The sequence below is a fragment of the Elgaria multicarinata genome, chromosome 18 (genome assembly GCF_023053635.1).
Source record: "Elgaria multicarinata webbii isolate HBS135686 ecotype San Diego chromosome 18, rElgMul1.1.pri, whole genome shotgun sequence".
NCBI classification, from domain to species: domain Eukaryota; kingdom Metazoa; phylum Chordata; class Lepidosauria; order Squamata; family Anguidae; genus Elgaria; species Elgaria multicarinata.
Genome location: NC_086188.1, coordinates 12,921,490 through 12,942,830, shown reverse-complemented (window position 1 = coordinate 12,942,830; position 21,341 = coordinate 12,921,490). Strand labels below are relative to the sequence as shown.

At 44.7% G+C, this 21,341-nt stretch overlaps 1 protein-coding gene and 2 gene segments (V, D, J or C); all 3 read left to right on the top strand.

Annotated features, from left to right (window-relative positions):
• The first annotated feature begins 438 nt into the window (after positions 1–438).
• On the top strand, positions 439–8,329 carry LOC134410820 (immunoglobulin lambda-1 light chain-like). Its single transcript, XM_063144339.1, has 4 exons — positions 439–503; positions 758–1,105; positions 6,157–6,511; positions 8,212–8,329. Exons 1-4 carry the CDS (start codon positions 458–460, stop codon positions 8,327–8,329), a joined length of 867 nt encoding a protein of 288 aa, XP_063000409.1. The 5' UTR covers positions 439–457.
• A 1,751-nt stretch (positions 8,330–10,080) lies between these two features.
• Positions 10,081–10,753, top strand: LOC134410819 (immunoglobulin lambda variable 3-9-like). The segment is given in 2 exon segments: positions 10,081–10,157; positions 10,341–10,753. Coding segments are annotated over 2 exon segments (459 nt in total).
• A 3,342-nt stretch (positions 10,754–14,095) lies between these two features.
• LOC134410818 (immunoglobulin lambda variable 3-9-like) lies at positions 14,096–14,767 on the top strand. The segment is given in 2 exon segments: positions 14,096–14,171; positions 14,355–14,767. Coding segments are annotated over 2 exon segments (459 nt in total).
• The last annotated feature ends 6,574 nt before the right edge of the window (positions 14,768–21,341 follow it).

The following is a 21,341-nucleotide window of genomic DNA, read 5'->3' as shown; positions in this document are numbered from 1 at the left end:
ATTCAGCAGTATACAAATGCCCCAAATAAATAAATTCGTGAGGTTGCAGTGTGATTCATGAACCAAAAAAAAAAGAAAAGAAAAAAGAAATGGTTTAACAGCATGCATGCATTTGAAAAATGTGCCTGAAAATGTACACTTTGGAAAATGCGCACAAATATTCTTGAATCAATGGGAGAGATGCTCAATGCCTCCCATCCTACTGATGAACTCTTAGAGGCTCAGAAAACATTTCACATCAGTGCCCTCAACCTTTCTTTCTCTTTATTCTTTACACGTATGGGTGGAGCAGAAAGGAAGCGGCATTGTGGGGGTTTCGGGTTTTTTTTTTTCCGAAGGGAAATAATTTGAATGAGAGGTCCATTTACAAATTTCAGGAAGATAAAAATGAGATACGAGGGTTTCAACTGAGGAACTTGTTTATCTCTGAAGGCGAACAGCACCTGGTTTTCTAATCATGTTCTGCATCTCAGTCCTCTTCGCGTTCCTCACCTATCGCTCAGGTACTAAAAGGTGTCTGGGTCTTTGCTTTGTTTCTTCTCCAGAATTCTGAGATTAAGGGGTTCACATCTCTCCGGAGACAGTTCCTTCTTTTTCCAGGCTGACGTTTATTTCTTTATTTATTTATTTGTTGCATTTTTATACCGCCCAATAGCCAAAGCTCTCTGGGCGGTTCACATGCTGAGTTCTTTTGCCAGTGTGGGTTTGCGAATTGACACTCCGCTTAGCGTGAGCGATTTTTGTTTCCTTTTTGCAGGTTCGTTTGGCCAGGCAGTGCTGAGGCAGCCAACATCCGTGTCCGTGGCTCTGGATGAAAATGCTCAAATCACGTGTTCAGCGGACATACTTGCAAAAACGTATGCGCAGTGGTACCAGCAGAAACCAGGCCAAGCCCCTATACTCATCATATATGATGACACCAAAAAGCCCACTGGGATCTCAGACCGATTCTCTGGCTCCAGCGCTGGCAACACGGCCACATTAACCATCGCTAGGGCCCAAGCACAGGATGAAGCACATTATTACTGCCAAAGTTGGGATGAGAACACAAGTCAGCTCACAGTGATACAGACCAAGAGGGAAGCAAGACAAAAACCTCCTGCCAGTAAGGAAGGAAAGGAACCTCTCATGCAAGCACTGAGTCATTGCTGACTCTTGGAGGGACGCCAGCTTTCGCTGACATTTTCTTGGCAGGCCTTATAGCAGGGTGGTTTGTCGTTGCGTTCCCCGGCCGTTATTACCTTTCCCCCAGCTAACTGGGTACTCATTTTACTGACCTCGGGAGGATGGAAGGCTGAGTCGACCCGAGCCAGCTGCCTGAGAACCAGCTTCGGCTGGGATCGAACTCAGGACGTGGGGAGAGTTTCAGCTGCAGAAACTGCTGCTTTACCGCTCTGCGCCACACGAGGCTCCCTGCCAGTAAAGTGAGCAAAAAAGCTTCCTCAAACTGACTCCAATCATTGCTCCAATTAGCTCAGTATTGTCAACACGGACTGGCAGCGGCTCTTCAGGGTTTCAGGCAGGATCCTTCCTAGCCCTACCTGGAGATGCTGAGGACTGGACCTTCAGCATGCAAACCATGTGCCCTACCACTGAAGGGACATCCTTCACTCTGTGTTGATACCATGCTGGAGTTTATCCCAGTGCAGATCCAGAGATACAAGAGCTTCAAAATTCAGACACAGTCCATTCTCAGGGAGTATATATATATATATATATATATATATATATATATATATATATATATATCCAAATAGAACACAGCTCCAATACAAAGTTTTAAAGGTCTTTGGTGCTGAAAAGAGTACGATGTAGAGGAGACTCATTGCAGAACCAGGGTGCCACAGCAGAAAAGGCCCTCTTCTTCGCAGCTACCCACCTCACTTCCTTTGACTGGGCTCATGGAGAACAATCCCTGAAGTTGATCTTATGGTCCAGGCAAGTGTATGTGGGAGGAGACGATTGTTACCAGTGACCCGACTTCTTTACACATGCACAGACATGTGATCAACAGACTGCACAGTTTCACATTCCTACACCATGTTCTGCTTGTTCATCCCTGGCCCATGATTGGTTGGCCACTGTGTGAACAGAGTGATGGACTAGATGGACCCTTGGTCTGATCCAGCAGAGCTCTTCTGATGTTCTTAATTTCCTAATGGAAGTTCATATTGTGGAGCAAAGCTCAGAGCGTCTTTCTTTTCTTCTTCTTCTTCTTCTTCTTCTTCTTCTTCTTCTTCTTCTTCTTCTTCTTCTTCTTCTTTTTTTTCTTCTTCTTCTTCTTCTTCAAATTGACACATTTACTAATGTAATGAATGGTTCCATGTCAAGTTGGTCCAACGAGCACTCAAGCTTTCTAAACTCAGATCAACCAAATGTAGCTCATTTCCATAACCTGGCAACCTGCCTGTAACTCCACTCTAAGACCACAGAGCTCACCTGAACTGCTGCTTTCCTGAGCAGCTGTTCTTTCAAGCAAAATATTATACGGGTCACACTTCCTTCTACACAAGTTTGCTTCTGCTTGTCTTCTGCTTGAGTACCCATCTGTTTCAGCAGAAATAACACCTGGTCCCATATATCCATCTTCAAGCAAACTACGGAACACTTTTCATTCTTCATTATATGTACTCATCTGTTCCACCAGCCCATAACTACGTATGGCTGAAGATCTCATTTCATTTTAATTTTGATAAGAATTGACCAAAATTCCCCATATTTTATTTATTTTTATTATTGCGTTTATATACCACCTTTTTCCCCCCAAGGAACCCCAGGTGGTGTATGCAATCTTCCTCCTCTATATTTTTATCCTCATAACAACAACCCTGTGAGGTAGGTTGGGCTGAGAGTCTGTGACTGGCCCAAAGTCACCCAGTGGGTTTCCATGGCCAAGCAGGGACGAGAACCCAGATCTCCCAGCTCCCAGTCCAACACTCTAGCCACTACACTGGCTCTCTTTAGGACCCAAAGGACATTGTCGGGTGGGGTGTTTTTTTGTTTGTTTTTTATGAATGTGTGAGGAACTGGACTGGATAGATTCATCCACCCAGGCCCAGAGCATTGTGTATTAAGCTCTTAAAAGTCTGATTTTGAATACCTTTGTATTCAGCCATGTTTCTGGTGCTGATATATATAGATATAGAGATAGAGATAGAGATAGCTAGAGATAGAGATAGAGATAGAGATAGAGATAGCTAGAGATAGAGATAGAGATAGAGATAGAGATATACATTTTTTTTAATGCCGTCCTTTAGCCAAAAAGTCTCCCAAGGCAGCTTACGAACATCTTAAGGCAGCCTCTACTTGCAGGCTTAAATCATCATCATCATCATCGTCATCATCATCATCATCATCATCATCATCATCATCATCATCATCTAATGAATCAGTAAAAGACAGCATGATTTGGAAAAGCCCATCATGTCCATGGTAGCAAAAGAGAGGAAGCTCTTAACTGTTGCTGGAACCAGGCTCCATATGCTGCAAACTATCATGCTGCCTTCAGGTATGATAGAGGATGTAATTCTGTTGCCAGCATTAAAGTAAGAGTCAACTACCAGTCCAATCAAATTCTATTTGTGGAATGGAGGTGGGCACCATCTTTTCCTTTGATTCAGGCAGCAAAATATTATTATTATTATTATTATTATTATTATTATTATTATTATTTATATAGCACCATCAATGTACATGGTGCTGTACAGAGTAAAACAGTAAATAGCAAGACCCTGCCGCATAGGCTTACAATCTAATGAAAACATAGTAAAACAATAAGGAGGGGAAGAGAATGCCAACAGGCACAGGGTAGGGTAAGCAGGCACAGGGTAGGGTAAAACTAACAGTATAAAGTCCGCACAACATCAAGTTTTAAAAGCTTTAGGAAAAAGAAAAGTTTTTACTTGAGCTTTAAAAGCTGCGGTTGAACTTGTAGTTCTCAAATGTTCTGGAAGAGCGTTCCAGGCGTAAATCTTGGGCTGGTCATGATTTTGTGATGTGGTATGGAGTAGGCACAGAGAGAGAGAGAGAGCCAACACTACAGAGGACACAGGGTAGAAAATTCTTACTTGGCCCAGAAATGATCCATCTTACATGTATTGCCATGACAGTTTGATTCACCCTGACGAACAGACAGAGAGGGGGCTGTATAATACCGCTGGCCATACCCCAGGATGGTGCTCTGTTGCAGTGTACCTGCACATGCCTGGGCATCCCACCTCACTTTTGGGTGAACCACCATGATATCTTGCACTCCCCTTCATTCCTATCAAGCTTGAGGGGATAACCAGATTTCAGTGCTAAAGGTATTGCATGGATTTCAGGACCTGTCTCAAGACCTACAGTATAGGAGGTAACCGTCAATGCATCTGGATTCTGCAGGGAAGCTAAATCATGGTGTAGCATGTTTCTGACTGTACATTAAGCCAATTGGAAGATACCCACATAGCATATGGGGCGGAGCATGGGAGTTGCTTCCCTTAGATGGCAACAGCTGATGAACTTTAGTAAAACAGCCAATTGCTCTTCCCCAATCATATAGACGCCTCTTCCAGTATGTGCTTCCTACCACCCTCTGAGTCATGAACTAATGTCAGGGACAGCATCAGTTCTAAAGCACAGGAATGAAATTGAGAAAGGGAGATGATAAATGTTACTGGTGTGCTTCACAACTGAAGAACATAAGGACATGAGAAGAGCCTTGCTGGATCAGACCAAGGGTCTTCAGACCAAGGGTCCATCTAGTCCAGCACTCTGTTCACACAGTGGCCAACCAGCCACCAACCAGGGACCAACAAAGCAGGACATGGTGCAACAGCACTCTCCCACCCATGTTCCCCAGCAGGTGGTGTACATAGGAAATTGGTTTTCCACTTTTGACTATGGGTTATAAGTGTGCATGTGTGCAGGGCAGACAAAAACGTGTCAGTTTCACTAGACTGGGATGTGAAATTAAAGAAAGGTCCCCACACCTCCTTTCCTCCAGAGCAGCAAAGAAAGAGAGTGTTTCACTTTCTCCTACCTTTGATCTGTTTCGGCCATTGTTGTAGGTTCTGTATTTATTTTCAATAAGTTTTTCTTTATTAGCTTGAAAGGCTTAACGTACGTAAGTACGAGAGTGTCAAAATATAAAATAAAAGTACCAAAATGAATTTGGAACTAGCTGGAATAACAATACACCTACATTCGCTCCATCCATGTCTGTTTAAAGCACCAGAGCACATCTGAAATCACCTGCAGTTTCCAGATCCACACATAGGCTTTAGGACGCCCTGAAGGCGCTTTGGGGTGTCCCGAAATCGATGATGTGTACCCTACCTTAAGCGTTCCAAGAAGAGGAGGAGGAGGAGCTCGGCAGAAGCCGGCAGCAGCTTCTTCTGCCAAGCTCTCCGACCTGGGTGGGCCCGGGTGACTCTTTTGCCGGCAAAAGGAGGCCGGCGGGTAGGTGGGTGGCAGCTGATTGCCCAGCGAAGGCGCCGGGCGCAGCAACTCTTCATCCCGTCCCCACGAGGGGCCTCCTCCTCCTCCTCCTCCTCCTCCTCCTCCTCCTCCTCCGCCTCTTCTTGGAACGCTTAAGGTAGGGTACACATCATCGATTTTGGGACGCCCCAAAGCGCCTTCAGGGCGTCCCGAAGCTTATGTGTGGATCTGCCCCAGGACATTTGTCATTATTTCCTTATTGTTTGCAACTTATGACTATTTGTTTCAGTTGTAATGCCATACATCGTGGAGTACTGGTGATATCCTCTTGAGGCAGAGCCTGACAAGTATTGAGGGGGTGGGACAATGGAAGGGGTGGAGCTTTAGAAGATGGCCGATTTGAATGGGAGGGAGGATCGCCACTGGTAGTGACCTTAAGAGACGGCAGGGGAAGCTGAACTGGAAACCCTTTTTGTCTCCGTGTACGAAGCTGATCAGGGTTCCCCATCATGTCCTGGACTTTGCTCTGCCTCATACTCCTCACTTACTCCCAAGGTATGATAAAGGGTTTTTTCCCCTGTGTATGAGTAGTTTCTCTAGAGCTCAGAGATGAGATTTCAGATAACAATTTTATTGTTATCAAACTGCCCAGAGAGCTTAGGCTATTGGGCAGTATAAATATGCAATAAAATAATTAATAACTTATCTTAATATATGTTATTTGTTTCCCCTTTGCAGGTTCCTGGGCCCAGTATGTGCTGACCCAGCCGTCATCCGTGACTGTCGCTCCACAACAAAATGCCCAAATCACTTGTTCAGGGAACAGCATTGGGGGCAAGAATGTGCAGTGGTACCAGCAGAAACCCGGAAAGCCCCCCGTACTCATTATATACTATAGCAGCAGCAGGCCCTCAGGGATTTCAGACCGATTCTCTGGCACCAACTCCGGCAACAGAGCCACGCTCACTATCGCCAGGGCCCAAGCACAGGACGAGGCTGATTATTACTGCCAGGTGTGGGACAGCAGCAGTGCTCAGCACACAGTGATACAGGCAGAGGGGGAAGTGAGACAAAAACCTCCTGTAAGAAAATAGTTAGTGTCAAGGACAAGCTGGTTCTTCTTACTCAGTTCCTTTCTTCTGTGATGCAGAATTGAATGAGCAGCCTGCAAAAGGCACTGTTGTTGACATACATTCCTGCACTGCAAAGCAAGCTTAAGACCACACCCACTTCATGGCCCAGCGACTGTCACCTTTGGGATGGAGCCACGTTCTCTCCGGTCGCAAGTGCCGTTTTTGTGTGACATCCTGTAAGGTGTGATCATGACCCTGGGCAACATCCGTAAATATGGAACCGCAGAGTTTTTCTCTCAAAACTAAGCTTTGGACCTCTTCAAAAGCCTTATTCACACACCTGGGTTACTGTTGGACATGGGATGCATGTCCAGTAAGAACATAAGAAGAGCCCGGCTGGATCAGACCGAGGGTCTGTCTAGTCCAGCACTCTGTTCACACAGTGGCCAACCAGCTATCGACCAGGGACCCACAAGAAGAACATGGTGCAGCAGCACCCTCCCACCCATGTTCCCCAGCAGCTGGTGTACATAGGCATTCTGCCTCTAATACTGGAGGTAGCACACAGCCCTTTCCAAGCAGCAAAACCCTAACCCCTGAACCTAACCCCAGCCAGGTTGTAGTTTGCAGGGTAGAACAAGTGGGCAAGTTGGTGGCGGAGAGAAGGAAGAACTCTAGATGCCATGGCCTCTTTGCTCATTGACACTCCGTGTGTCAAGGAAACTAGTTGTAGCAACACTGAGAAGGGATGAGAGCCGTTGGTGACAGTATCCTTAAAGAGATGGGCTTAGAGCATCATCACCGGGGGTTGGGGGGATCGCATTTGCTTACCATCGCTTCTCTGCCCGCGTGTTTGTCCCTCCTAACTTCATCATTCGAAAGAGGCAGTCAACAATAGGCACGTGGCCCGTTCAGTGGGCCATTTTGATCGCGCTGTTTCTCTTGCACACAGCAGGAGATAGTGGCAAGCTCCATCTCAAAAATTTAGCAGAGCCTTTTTTGTGGGGGGTTACACCTAGAAGGCTCTGAGGTGCGGGAGGCACGCAGGACGTAGATGCTCTTATTGGTTCCTTTGTCGTTGTTCCAACGTATCTGGAATGTAGGAGCAGTTTTGAAACATGATAGAGCCCTGGGGGTCAGGAGAAGACAAAATGTGGGTTCTGTGTGCTTCACAACTGAAGTCATGGCCATGGCCGTCAGAAGGGACCCCCTCCCCCAATAAGGTTATTTATTTAAAACATTTGTATCCCGCCCTGTATCACTAGGATCTCAGGGTGGCATACAGATAAAATTATACAACAGAAGATAACAATAACAACAACAATTTCTAACCATTAATCAAGTTAAAACCAGTATATAATTTAAAAGCAGTAAAAACAATTACAACTAGGACTGTGCACCACCAACCCAAACCACTTTGGGGCCTGATCCAGACCTTCCAGATTGGGCCTGAACCAGTTCGGGTCAATCCGACCCTCCCTTGATCCACTCCGGAACTGGATCCAGAGTGAGATCTGGAGGGGCGGATCGAGATTCGGACCCCATTTTTCCTCCCTTCCCCAATTACTTGCCTCTGCGGTGGGTGGCGGAGGTAGGTAAGTGGGGAAGGGGAACAAAATGGGGGCTGAAAGGGATCCCCCTCCCCCCTTACCTGGCTTCACAGTCCGCTGCCACACGGACCAGTTAACCCCCCTCCCCCACTTACCTGCATCCATCGCAGCCTGGGCGGCGGCTTCAACTACAGCCCAGGCCTCATGGCGGAAACAGGCTGCAGCCCGGGCAGCGGCTTCAACTGCAGCCCAGGCCTCAAGGCGGAAACAGACCTGTTTCCGCCTTGAGGCTTGGGCCTCAGTTGAAGCCACCGCCTGGACTACGACGGACATAGGTAAGCCCCCCTCCCCCCTGCCCCGTTACCTCGCTCTGCCACCATCACAGCGCGGACTGTAGTGGTGGAGCCAGGTAACCCACACACACTTACCTGCGTTCATTGCAATCCAGGCAGCGGGTTCAACTGAGGCCCAGGCCTCAAGCCGGAAGCAGACCATGGCCTGTTTCCACCTTGAGGTCTGGGCCTCAGTTAATGCCGTTGCCTGGACTGCAATGGACGCAGGTAAGCCACCCTCCTCCCTGCCCTCTTACCTGGCTCCACCGCTGTCACTGCATGGACTGCAGATGTAGACCCCTACCCCCACTTACCTCCGTCTGGAGCTTCGGAACGGTCCGAATCACTTCAGACTGTTCCGAACCGCTTCATGCCGAACCGGACCTCCCCCAATCTGCTTCAGAACTGGGCTTCAGAGGTCCGGATCGGCCTGCTCCGCTTTGGATTTGGGGATTCGAAATGGAGCGGAGCACAACCCTAATTAAAACAGTTAAAACAATGTGCAAGCTTTGTGAATTTAACCATTAAGGGCTTTGTTAAAAAGCCATGTTTTTACTTGGTGCTGGAATAAAGTCAGCGTTGGCGCCAGTTGGGCCTCCAGGGGGAGGGCATTCCATAGCCGGGGTGCCACAAAAGAGAAAGCCCTCTCCCATGTCCCACCATAGCATATGTGTTGTGTTGATGGGATGCAGAGGAGGGCTTTTCCAACAGATCTCAAGTCTCAAGCAGGCATATATAAGGAGAGGCGCTCCCTCAAGTATCGAGGTCCCAAGCCTCTGCGATTTCAGGGCACGTTACACCAATGACATTTCTAAGACCACTAGAGTGCAACCTTGGTCTAAAAAAGCACTGAAGCGTATTTGAAATTGGCTTTCCGTAGTTGACTATGGGTTATAAGTGTGCATGTGTGCAGGGCAGACAAAGATGTGTCAGTTTCACTAGACGGGGATGCGAAATTAGAAAAAAAGATCCCACCACCACCTTTCCTCCAGAGCAGCAAAGAAAGAGAGCATTTCACTTTCTTCTACCTTTGATCTGTTCCAGCCATTGTTGCAGATTCTGTATTTATTTTCAATAGGTTATTCTTTATTGCCTTGAAAGGTTTAACCGTACGTAGGTATGTGTGTGTCGCAAATCGAGACATTTGGGTACAGAACCGATATTGAGTCATATTAAGTCAAATTCCTCTGTTCCATTCCCATTGTTGTAGATTCCGTATTTATGTTCAATAGGTTTTGCTTTATTGCCTTGAGAAGTTTAACACGTGTGTGTGTGTGTGTGTGTGTGTGTGTGTGTGTGTGTGTGTGAGAGAGAGAGAGAGAGAGAGAGAGAGAGAGAGAGAGAAAGAGTAGAAGTACCAAAATGAATTTGGAACTAGCTGGAATAGCAACCCACCAACATTCGTTCCATCCATGTCTGTTCAAAGCACCAGAGCACATCTGAAATCACTGGCAGTTTCCAGGATATTTGTCATCATAATTTCCTTATTGTTTGCACGTTATCACTATTTGTTTCGGTTCTAACGCCATGCATTGTGGCAGTACTGGTGATGTTCTTTTGAGACTGAGACTGACAAGTATTGAGGGGGTGGGACAAGGGAAGGGGTGGAGCTTTAGAAGACGGCTGATTTGAATGGGAGGAAGGATCGCCACTCATAGGGACCTTAAGAGACGGCAGGGGAAGCTGAACTGGAAACCCTTTTTGTCTCCGTGTACGAAGCTGATCAGGGTTCCCCATCATGTCCTGGACTTTGCTCTGCCTCATACTCCTCACTTACTCCCCAGGTACGATAAAGAGTTTTTCCCCCTGTGTATGAGTACTTTCTCTAGACCTCAGAGATGAGATTTCAGATAACAATTTTATTGTTACAAAACTTCCCGGAGAGCTTAAGCTGTCGGGCAGTATAAATATGTAACAAAATAATAAATAATTTATCCTAATACATGTTATTTGTTTCCGCTTTGCAGGTTCCTGGGCCCAGTATGTGCTGACCCAGCCGTCATCCGTGTCTGTCGCTCCACAACAAAATGCCCAAATCACTTGTTCAGGGAATAGCATCGGGGGCAAGTATGTGCACTGGTACCAGCAGAAACCCGGAAAGGCCCCCGTACTCATCATATACAATGACAGAAACAGGCCCTCGGGGATTTCAGACCGATTCTCTGGCACCAGCTCTGGCAACACAGCCACGCTCACCATCGCCAGGGCCCAGGCGCAGGATGAGGCTGATTATTACTGCCAGGTGTGGGACGGCAGCATGGCTCACAGTGATACAGGCAGAGGAGGAAGTGAGACAAAAACCTCCTGTCAGAAAATAGTTAGTGTCAAGGACAAGTTGGTGCTTCTTACCCAGTTCCTTTCTTCTGTGATGAGAAATTGAATGAGCAGCCTGAATAAGGAATACAAGTGTGTGTGTGTGTGTGTGTGTGTGTGTGTGTGTGTGTGTGTTCCTGCACTGCAAAGCAAGCTTAAGACTACATCAACTTCATTTATTTATTTATTTATTTATTTATTTTATTACATTTCTATACCGCCCAATAGCCGGAGCTCTCTGGGCGGTTCACAAAAATTAAAACCATTCGAAGTAGAAAACAACAGTATAAAACCATAATATAAGATACAATATAAAAGCTCAACCCGATAAAAACAGCAGCATTGCAAAATTACAAATTTAAAACACCAAGTTAAATGACCGAGAGACTGTCACCGTCGGGATGGAGCCATGTTCTTTCCGGTCAAAAGTGCTGTTTTTGTGTGACATGCTGTAAGGTGTGGTAATGACACTGGGTAACGTCCATAAATATGGAACTGTGGGGCTTTTCTCACAAAACTAAGCTTTGGGCCTCCTCAAAAGCCTTATTCACACCTCTTGGTTACTGTTGGACATGGGATGCATGTCCAGTAAGGACGTCAGAAGAGCCTGGCTGGATCAGACCGAGGGCCCGTCTAGTCCAGAGGTTCCCAAAGTGGGTGGTACTGCCGCCTTGGGGGCGGTGGGATTGCATAGGGGGGCGTTAAGAAGACAGGGGGTGGCAGGTGGGTGCTAAGAGGCAAAGGAGCGGCAGGGAGGGCACTCAAGGTGGTCTTTTCCAAGAAGCACCTCTCCAGAAGGTCTTAAAACTCAGGGACATTTTTATGGGAGAAGGTAGTTTGGTCCCAAGCCATGTAGGGGGAAAATCCACACATGTATTAATACCGTTTAAGAAGAGTCCTTTTAACGGTGAATTGAAATGTTTCAAAAGCACCAAAACGCTAATGAAGAGGCATACCCTGCTTGGTGTGCCCTGCCACGCCAGCTGCAAAACAGAGGCGTTCGCTCTCTTTTCCCTTCTTTCCTTGGCAAGCCTGCGGAGGGTACTTCGGATTTTGAATAAATATTCAATTAATTGTTACCGTTTTGAATTTTATTGTTTTTATCTTCCTTAGTGGGTCGTGCTATTCTGAATAATGATTTTTATAGTGTAGGGTAGGGGGCACTGGGCATGAGTTTGTGGAAACAAGGGGGCGGTGACCTGAAAAAGTTTGGGAACCACTGATCTTGTCCAACACTCTGTTCCCACAGTGGCCAGCCATCAACCAGACACTCCGTCTGTCAAGGAAACAAGTGGTAGCAACACTGAGAAAGGATCTTAGCAGTTGGTGACAGAAGCATTAGGGAGATGGGCTCAGAGCATCATCACATGGGGGAGGAATCATTTCCGCTTACCATCGCTTTTCCACCCACGTGTTAGTCCCCAATTACTTCCTCTTTCGAAAGAGGAAGTAAACAACGTGCACGTGACCACTTCAGTGGGCCGCTTTGATCACGCTGCTTCTCTTGCGCACAGCAGGAGACAGGGACAAATCCCATCTCAAAAATGAGTCACGTTTACTGGCGTCTCTTTTTGTTGTTGCGAGAAGAAGGCTTGAAGGGACGGGAGGCATAAAGGATGCAGATGACGTCATGAATAGGACCCACAAAAATCCAAGAGGGCCCAGTAATGAGTGTGGAATTGAGGGTACTTTTCTGTGTTCCCCTCTGAAACCTGCAGCTAGCGCTGACTACTGCATTCACAATGTACTGAAACGAAGCACTCCAGCTGGGTGTAGTTTTAGATAGCATGCTTGAGATTTATTTATTTATTTTAGCACATGTATCCGACCCTTTAGCCAAAAAAGACCCTCAAGGCAGCTTACAAAAATAATTCTAAAGACAGTCCCTGCCCACTTGCTTACAATCTAAAGAACATGACATTAAAGGAAAGGGGATTGGGAGGGAGGAAGAAAAAGAAAAAGAAAATTTAGGCGCCTGATTCTTAGTTGCAAAGTTCAGCAAGACATGGACACAGTGGAAGGGCTGCCGCTTTCTCTCTTCTCCCTCTGATAGCCTCATAAAGATCCAAGCATGATGGAGAGGTGCCTGGCTGCTGCCTCCACTCACCCTGATGGCCTCAGCAGTGATAGTTGGTCGTAGGAGGGAGGGGTGCTCTCATTTGGAGTTGGATCCAGGCATGATGGAGAGGTGCCCAGATGCTGCATCCTTTCCCTCTGATGGCCTGCTGGGCACGGAGTCCACAGTCAATAGACTTCAAGGACCCCATGGAGCAGCTAGGGGCACATGGAGCCCAGAGGTCACCCAAAGGACCACCGAGGGAGTGGCAGGTGATGAAGGCAGCGGAAGCAAACTCCACTGAATAACTGCAGCCATGTTGGTGCTCTGATTTAAGTGAGCAAGACAGGAGGTGCTCATATTTTTTCCTTTGTCATTGTTCCAAACTATCTGGAATGTAGGAGCAGTTTTGAAGTATGGGAGAGCCATGGGGATCAGAAAAGAAATGTGAGTTGTGGGCTTCACAACTGAAGTCTTGGCCATGAGCATCGAAAGGGACCCCCTCCCCCGATAAAATCCTCAAGCCCAGGGTTTAAAATGACCCAGCTGCACACACTGTCAGGGAGTCCTCTCTCTCTCAAAAAAAATCTGTAAGCTGTTATCTGCACAAGTAGGAAAGCATTTAAGCTGCACTTCTGCAATATCAGGGCATGTAACAACAACGACATTTCTAAGACCAGTAGAGTGCAATCTTGGTCTAAAAAAGCACCAAAGATTATTTGAAAATGGTTTTCCACTTTTGAGTATGGGTTATAAGTGCGCATATGTGCAGGGCAGACAAAAACGTGTCAGTTTCACTAGACTGGGATGTGAAATTAAAGAAAGGTCCCCACACCTCCTTTCCTCCAGAGCAGCAAAGAAAGAGAGTGTTTCACTTTTTCCTACCTTTGATCTGTTTGGGCCATTGTTGTAGATTCTGTATTTATTTTCAATAGGTTTTTCTTTATTAGCTTGAAAGGCTTAACGTACGTAAGTACGAGGGTGTCAAAATATAAAATAAAACTACAAAAATGAATTTGGAACTAGCTGGAATAGCAACACACCTACATTCGCTCCATCCATGTCTGTTCAAAGCTCCAGAGCACATCTGAAATCACCGGCAGTTTCCATGAAATTTGTCATTATTTCGGTATTGTTTGCACGTTATCACTATTTGTTTCGGTTCTAACGCCATGCATTGTGGCAGTACTGGTGATGTTCTTTTGAGACTGAGACTGACAAGTATTGAGGGGGTGGGACAAGGGAAGGGGTGGAGCTTTAGAAGACGGCTGATTTGAATGGGAGGAAGGATCGCCACTGGTAGTGACCTTAAGAGACGGCAGGGGAAGCTGAACTGGAAACCCTTTTTGTGTCCGTGTACGAAGCTGATCAGGGTTCGCCATCATGTCCTGGACTTTGCTCTGCCTCATACTCCTCACTTACTCCCAAGGTACGAAAAAGGTTTTTTTCCCCTGTGTATGAGTAGTTTCTCTAGAGCTCAGAGATGAGATTTCAGATAACAATTTTATTGCTATCAAACTGCCCAGAGAACTTAGGCTATTGGGCAGTATAAATATGTAATGAAATAATAAATAACTTATCCTAATACAGGTTATTGGTTTCCCCTTTGTAGGTTCCTGGGCCCAGTATGTGCTGACCCAGCCGTCATCCGTGACTGTCGCTCCACAACAAAATGCCCAAATCACTTGTTCAGGGAACAACATCGGGGGCGGGTATGTGCAGTGGTACCAGCAGAAACCCAGCAAGAGCCCCGTACCGATTATATACAAAGACAGCAGCAGGCCCTCAGGGATTTCAGACCGATTCTCTGGCACCAACTCTGGCAACACAGCCACGCTCACCATCGCCAGGGCCCAGGCGCAGGATGAGGCCGATTATTACTGCCAGGTGTGGGACGGCAGCATGGCTCACAGTGATACAGGCAGAGGGGGAAGTGAGACAAAAACCTCCTGTAAGAAAATAGTTAGTGTCAAGGACAAGTTGGTGCTTCTTACCCAGTTCCTTTCTTCTGTGATGAGAAATTGAATGAGCAGCCTTAATAGGGAAGGAAAGGAACCTCTCGTGCAAGCACTGAGTCACATTACTGACGCTTGGAGGGATGCCAGCTTTTGCTGACGTTTTCTTGGCAGGCCTTATAGCGGGGTGGTTTGTCGTTGCCTTCCCTGGCCGTTATTACCTTTCCCCCAGCTAACTGGGTACTCATTTTACCAACCTCGGGAGGATGGAAGGCTGAGTCGACCCGAGCCAGCTGCTTGAAACCTGCTTCCGCTGGGATCGAACTCAGGCCGTGAAGAGAGTTTCAGCTGCAGAAACTGCTGCTTTACTGCTCTGCGCCACATGAGGCTAACTGAATAAGGAAAATAATAATAATAATAATAATAATAATAATAATAATAATAATAAAATAATAATAATAATAATAATAATAAATTATATTATATTATATTTTATTATATATATTATATTATTATTCTATATATATATAATGAATGTCTGAATAAGGAATATATATATATATATATATATATATATATATATATATGTATATTGTTTGAGATGCCCGGCTGCTGCATCCCTTCCTTCTGACGGCCTGCTGGTCCCGAAGTCCACAGTCAACAGACTTCAGGGATGAACTTCATGACCTGGAGACTGTCACCATTGGGATGGAGCCATGTTCTTTCTGGTCAAAAGTGCTGTTTTTGTGTGACATCCTGTACAACATCAGTAAATATGGAACTGCAGGGCTTTTCTCACAAAAATAATCTTAGAGCCTCTTCAAAAGCCTTATTTACACCTCCTGATTACTGCGGGACATGAGATACATGTCCAGTAAGAACATAAGAAGAGCCCGGCTGGATCAGACCAAGAGTCCATTTAGTCCAACACTCTGTTCCCACAGTGCCCAAACAGCTATCGACCAGGGACTCACAAGAAGAACACCGTGCAGCAGCACCCTCCCACCCATGTTCCCCAGCAGCTGGTGTACATAGTCATTCTGCCTCTGATAATGGGGGTAGCGCACAGCCTTTTCCAAGCAGCAAAACCCCTAGACTCATTATTCAAGGTGATGATGTCAGGAACACATGGGCCTCAGACCGATTCTCCGGCTCCAACTCTGGTGACTCAGCCACGTTAAGCATCTCTTGGGCCCAAGCAGAGGATGAGGTTGGTTATTATTGCCAGGTGTGGGACATCAACAACAAACAGCACACAGTTTCACAGACTGAAGAGAAAGTAAGACAGAATCCTCTTGCCTAGAAAGTAACATAACGTTGTATGTAGGCATTGGCACAGAGCTTTCAACTTCCTCTTGCCCAATTTGGCTTCTTCTTCTTGTGGCGGTGGTTCACCCATCTGTTGCAACAGAAAAGAACACCTGCCGACATACAATAAAAATCATTTCACTGGAACATTAAATCATTTGCATTCGTGGTTATTATGGATCTGTGTTACATCCACCCGTGACTATTAATGCCTTTGTTATTTTATTTTATTTATTTTATTTATTACATTTTTATACCGCCCAATAGCCGAAGCTCTCTGGGCGGTTCAGCTTTCTACACCACGGCTGGAGACGACATCACATATGCAAGCTCACTCACTTTCCCTCTAGATTAACGGTTCTAGAATAAGAGCATCAGAAGAGCTGTTCTGGAGCAGTCCAAGGTCCATCTCATCCAGCACTGTGTTGTGCATGGAGTGCTGGGTCAATGGATGAGTGGTTCATTTTTCTCAAAGATCTTGGCTCTCCTGTAGGCCTCAGCTCTCTTCCTTATGGTTTGCCAAGGTCTTATAGAAACATAGTATTTGAAGGGACCTTAAAGTTCATCTACATAAATCTGTCAGTTTCAGCTCGAGATGGGAAACTTACCCTGGTCTGGGCCATGTGCCACTCAATGGACCACCACCAGCTGGCTGCCTCTGCTCACTGCCCAATCCCTCACCAAACTGCCATTTTGCATTAAAAATATTTATTTGTTTATTTATTTATTGCATTTAGATACCACCCCATAGCCAAAGCTCTCTGGGCAGTTTACAAAATTTAAAAACAGTAAACATTAAAAACAAATATATAAAGTGTAAAAACATAAAAAACAAAAACAAAACAGTATCATTATAAAAACAGCTACTCTGGGGTCCGTTAAAAACAAACAAACTCAGCTCATGTTAAATGCTGTTAAAATGCCTGGGAGAAGAGAAAGGTCTTCACCTGGCGCTGAAAAGATAACAATGTTGGCGCCAGGCGAGCCTCAACAGAGAGATCATTCCATAATTGGGGGCCCACCACTGAAAAGGCCCTGTCCCTTGTTGCCATCCTCTGAGCTTCCCTCAGAGTAGGCACTTGGAGGAGGACCTTAGATGTAGAGCGCAGTGAGTGGGTAGGTTCATGTTGGGAGAGGCGTTCCATCAGGTATTGTGGTCCTAAGCTGTGTAAGACTTTATAGGCCAAAACCAGCACCTTGAATTGGGCTCAGAAATGTATAGGTAGCCAATGCAAGCAGGCCAGAATCAATCTTAAATGTTCAAACCTTCTGGTTCCGGTTATCAATCTGGCCACTTCATTTTGCACAAGCTGCAGCTTCCGAACCGTCTTCAAAGGCAGCCCCACGTAGAGCGTGTTGCAGTAATCTAATTTGGAGGTTACCAGAGCATGGACAACTGGTGGCTTGGCCTTTTTCGTGAATAACTGCTTACATAAATGGCAGCCATAAAATGCCCATTTATGCAAAAAATAGAAGTCTAAATGAAAAAGTCCAGCAGATACAGCTCAGATACTGACTGAGCATGTCCTGAACGAGGTGGTCCATGGACTGGAGTCCAGGAGGTCAAGCAAGGAGAGAAAATACCCCTCCTGGATTCTTGTGACATTTCTAGTTTCAGTTTCCAGTCTTAGATTTGGTTCATCCAGAACCTTGAGAATTTTGTTTCTTAAAAGTTTACATGAAAACCCATAAGCATTTCGAGGTGCCTTTCTCTGAATACATTCAATTATTCTATGCATTGTTGGCTAATATCCAAATGTTCGTAAGCAATTTCCCAAAACATACTGCATGCTTGAATGTTATTTCTCCTCCTATACACCATTTTGTACACGTGTTTTTGACTGGAGAACGCCATTGCAAAATTTGGAGAAGAGCCCATTTTAAAGGATCATTGCATTTCGGCTTGCATACTGATTCAAAATCACAAAATTACCTAAGTTCTCATGAAGATGCCTCATTCATTCAAAATTTATTATGGTCCTAGACCAGCAAAATAGAAACATCTAGAAATACGATCATTATAAAAGCAAAATACAGTAATTATAAAAGCAAGCCAAATTAAGAACAGGGAGACAAAAGTCTCCAACCCTCAGGTAGAATGAAATGTGAGAGCAGAGAAAAGCACCATTAGATTGAAGCATCAATCACCCAAGAATGGTGCAGCCTTCTTTTAAGTATCCAAAAGGATCAAAAGGACCAATCAAGACAGAGCTAATTACTCTGAAGGTGGGGTGGAGCTACGTCTCCGCCTCTACAAATTGGACACATATAATGGAGAATTATGGAAGAGTTAAAATGGTGTGAGTTTCGTTTCCTTTTCTTACTGGGACTGTTTCGTCAACGTGTTCCAGCTCCCCATTCTTAGCCTTGTAGCGATGTGGTGCACACGTAAGATCAGCTCAAATCTATATCACTCAAATGAGTACAACCAATTAGCAAATTGAGCGTGATGGCTTCAGCAGCATTTATTCTCCAGGTTCGAATTCTCAGCATCTGCTCTCGCAGCCGTTGTCCAGATCAGTGTCACTGGGGAAGATGGCAAAACTCCCCTGTGCCATGATAAGGGACGTCAGCATCAGTGGTTTTACTGTGTTCTGGTACCAGCAGAAGCATGGGGCTTGCTTCCTCGCGATACTTCTTATGGTATAATTCAGATTCCATCAAGCACCAAGGCAATAGGGTCCCAGTTCCAAAGATGGATCCAGTAACACCTGCTATTTGACCATCATCAACGTCCTGGCAGAAGTCGACGCTGATTATTACTGTTCAGTTGAGTATGATGGACAGCACCTCTTCCACAGTGGCTCAGCTCAGTGGGGAAAAATGAGACAAGAACCTAAGCCTTCTATTCCCCAAGGGGGCTGATTTGGCCATGCATACAATGCAGCCGAGCCTTTGTTAGAGCTACAAAACTAAAACCATTAAATGCGATGAAACATCAGAATATAATTGGGTGAGGATGGTAATTTCAGGATGGAGTCGAATATTTATTTATTTATTTATTTATTACATTTTTATACTGCCCAATAGTCGAAGCTCTCTGGGCGGTTCACAAAAATTTAAACCATAACGAACATAATAAAACAACCAACAATCTAAAAACCCAAATACAAAATACAATATAAAAAGCACAGCCAGGATAAAACCACACAGCGGAAATTGATATAGGATTAAAATACAGAATTAAAACAGCAAAATTTAAATTTTATTTTATTTATATTTCTCTACGCCTGGAACGCTCTTCCAGAACATTTGAGAACTACAAGTTCAATCGCAGCTTTTAAAGCTCAGCTAAAAACTTTTCTTTTTTCTAAAGCTTTTAAAACTTGATTTTGTTTCTGACTTTTACACTGTTAGTTTTACTCTACCCTGTGCCTGTTTGGTGCATTCTCTTCCCCTTCTTATTGTTTTATTATGATTTTATTAGAATGTAAGCCTATGCGGCAGGGTTTTGCTATTTTATTGTTTTACTCTGTATAGCACCATGTACATTGATGGTGCTATATAAATAAATAAATAATAATAATAATAATAATTTATTTTATTTATTTATTACATTTTTATACTGCCCAATAGCTGAAGCTCTCTGGGCGGTTCACAAAATTAAAACCATAATAAAACAACCAACAGGTTAAAAGCACAAATACAAAATACAGTATAAAAAGCACAACCAGGATAAAACCACGCAGCAAAATTGATGTAAGATTAAAATACAGAATTAAAACAGCAAAATTTAAGTTTAAGTTAAATTAGGTGTTAAAATAGTGAGAAAATTAAAAAAGTCTTCAGCTGGGGACGAAAAGAATACAGTGTAGGCACCAGGCGGACCTCTCTGGGGAGCTCGTTCCACAGCCGGGGTGCCACAACAGAGAAAGCCCTCCTCCTAGTAGCCACCTGCCTTACTTCCTTTGGCAGGGGCTCACGAAGAATTCAGTTTACATGTTAAGGCGAACTTCCCCAGCTTCTCATTTTTAATCCACTATGCTAACCAAACTCATGTATCCCTAAAATGTACACTTCTCCAGATTTTCCACTGGAGTTCTGCATCTGGGAGGGGGGGAGTATACTATCTAGACCAGCACTCTGTTCACACAGTGGAAAACTACCTGCCTCCCTCCCTCTTTATCTGACTTCCTCCATGGTCTAATGGTATTAACTTCAACTAGTTCAAAATATGGCAGCCAGGCTGGTCACTGGTACATCTAGGGGTGACCACATTACACCAGTTTTAAAATCTCTTCACTGGCTGCCAATTAGTTTCCAAGCAAAGTATAAAGTGTTGGTTATTACCTTTAAAGCCCTACATGGTTTGGGTCCAGGCTACCTGCGGGATGGCCTTCTCCCGTACAATCCGCCCCGCACACTCAGGTCCTCTGGGAAAAATCTACTTCAGCTAGCAAAAACTAGATTAACAACTGTTACCCAGAGGACCTTCTCTTCTGCTGCTCCCAGACTGTGGAATGGCCTGCCGGAGGAGACTCATCAACTTATTAGATTGTAAGCCTATGCGGCAGGGTCTTGCTATTTACTGTTTTACTCTGTACAGCACCATGTACACTGATGGTGCTATATAAATAAATAATAATAATAATAATAATTAACAGTCTACTAGCATTCAAGAAAGCTATCAAGACTGATCTCTTCCGGCAGGCCTATCCAGTGGAATTCTAAGATGTTTTTAGAATTTTTTTAGGATGTTTTTAACACTGTATGTTTTAATTCAGTTTTATGTATTTTATCATTAATTGTTGTTCCCCGCCTCGATCAAAATGGAGAGGCGGCTAAGAATTATTATTATTATTATTATTATTAATAATAATAATAATAATAATAATAATAATAATAATTTAAAAATCAAAACACCAGCATAAGTATTTGCAGCTTTGCCAACTCAGAAGTTATCATTTGAATTCTTTTTTTTTTTTAACCTATGGCAGTGGCGGCCCAGCAAAACATACTGGGAATCTCTGAGCATCACCCCTGACCCTCCACCTGAGACGAGCTGCTGTGTTCGGTAGCATAAGGAGTGCTATAAAGAAACTAAGCCAATGAACTAGTATTTTATATGATTTTTGTTTTATTGCGAGTGGAATCCTACGCATGTCTGTTTGGAAGTAAGACGTTTAGGGAGTGGAAGGACACCCCAGTGTTCAAAGGGTGGCACATCCTACCTTTAGTATCACTCAGAACCAATCAAATTAGACCTGCATAACATAAAGATGGAACAGAGATGTTCCACCCCCACATATAGGATGGATATAAAGACAGCGATAGTCAGGATTTCCATCTTGGTTGTTTGGTCTCCATTTCTTCTTAGGACTTCAAATAGCTTCACC

Coding starts and splice junctions, on each gene's coding strand:
- LOC134410820 (XM_063144339.1), top strand. CDS start 458: ATGTTCTGCATCTCAGTCCTCTTCGCGTTCCTCACCTATCGCTCAG. Junction 504..757: donor GTTCCTCACCTATCGCTCAG/GTACTAAAAGGT, acceptor TCCTTTTTGCAG/GTTCGTTTGGCCAGGCAGTG. Junction 6,512..8,211: donor AAACCTCCTGTAAGAAAATA/GTTAGTGTCAAG, acceptor CATCCATCGCAG/CCTGGGCGGCGGCTTCAACT.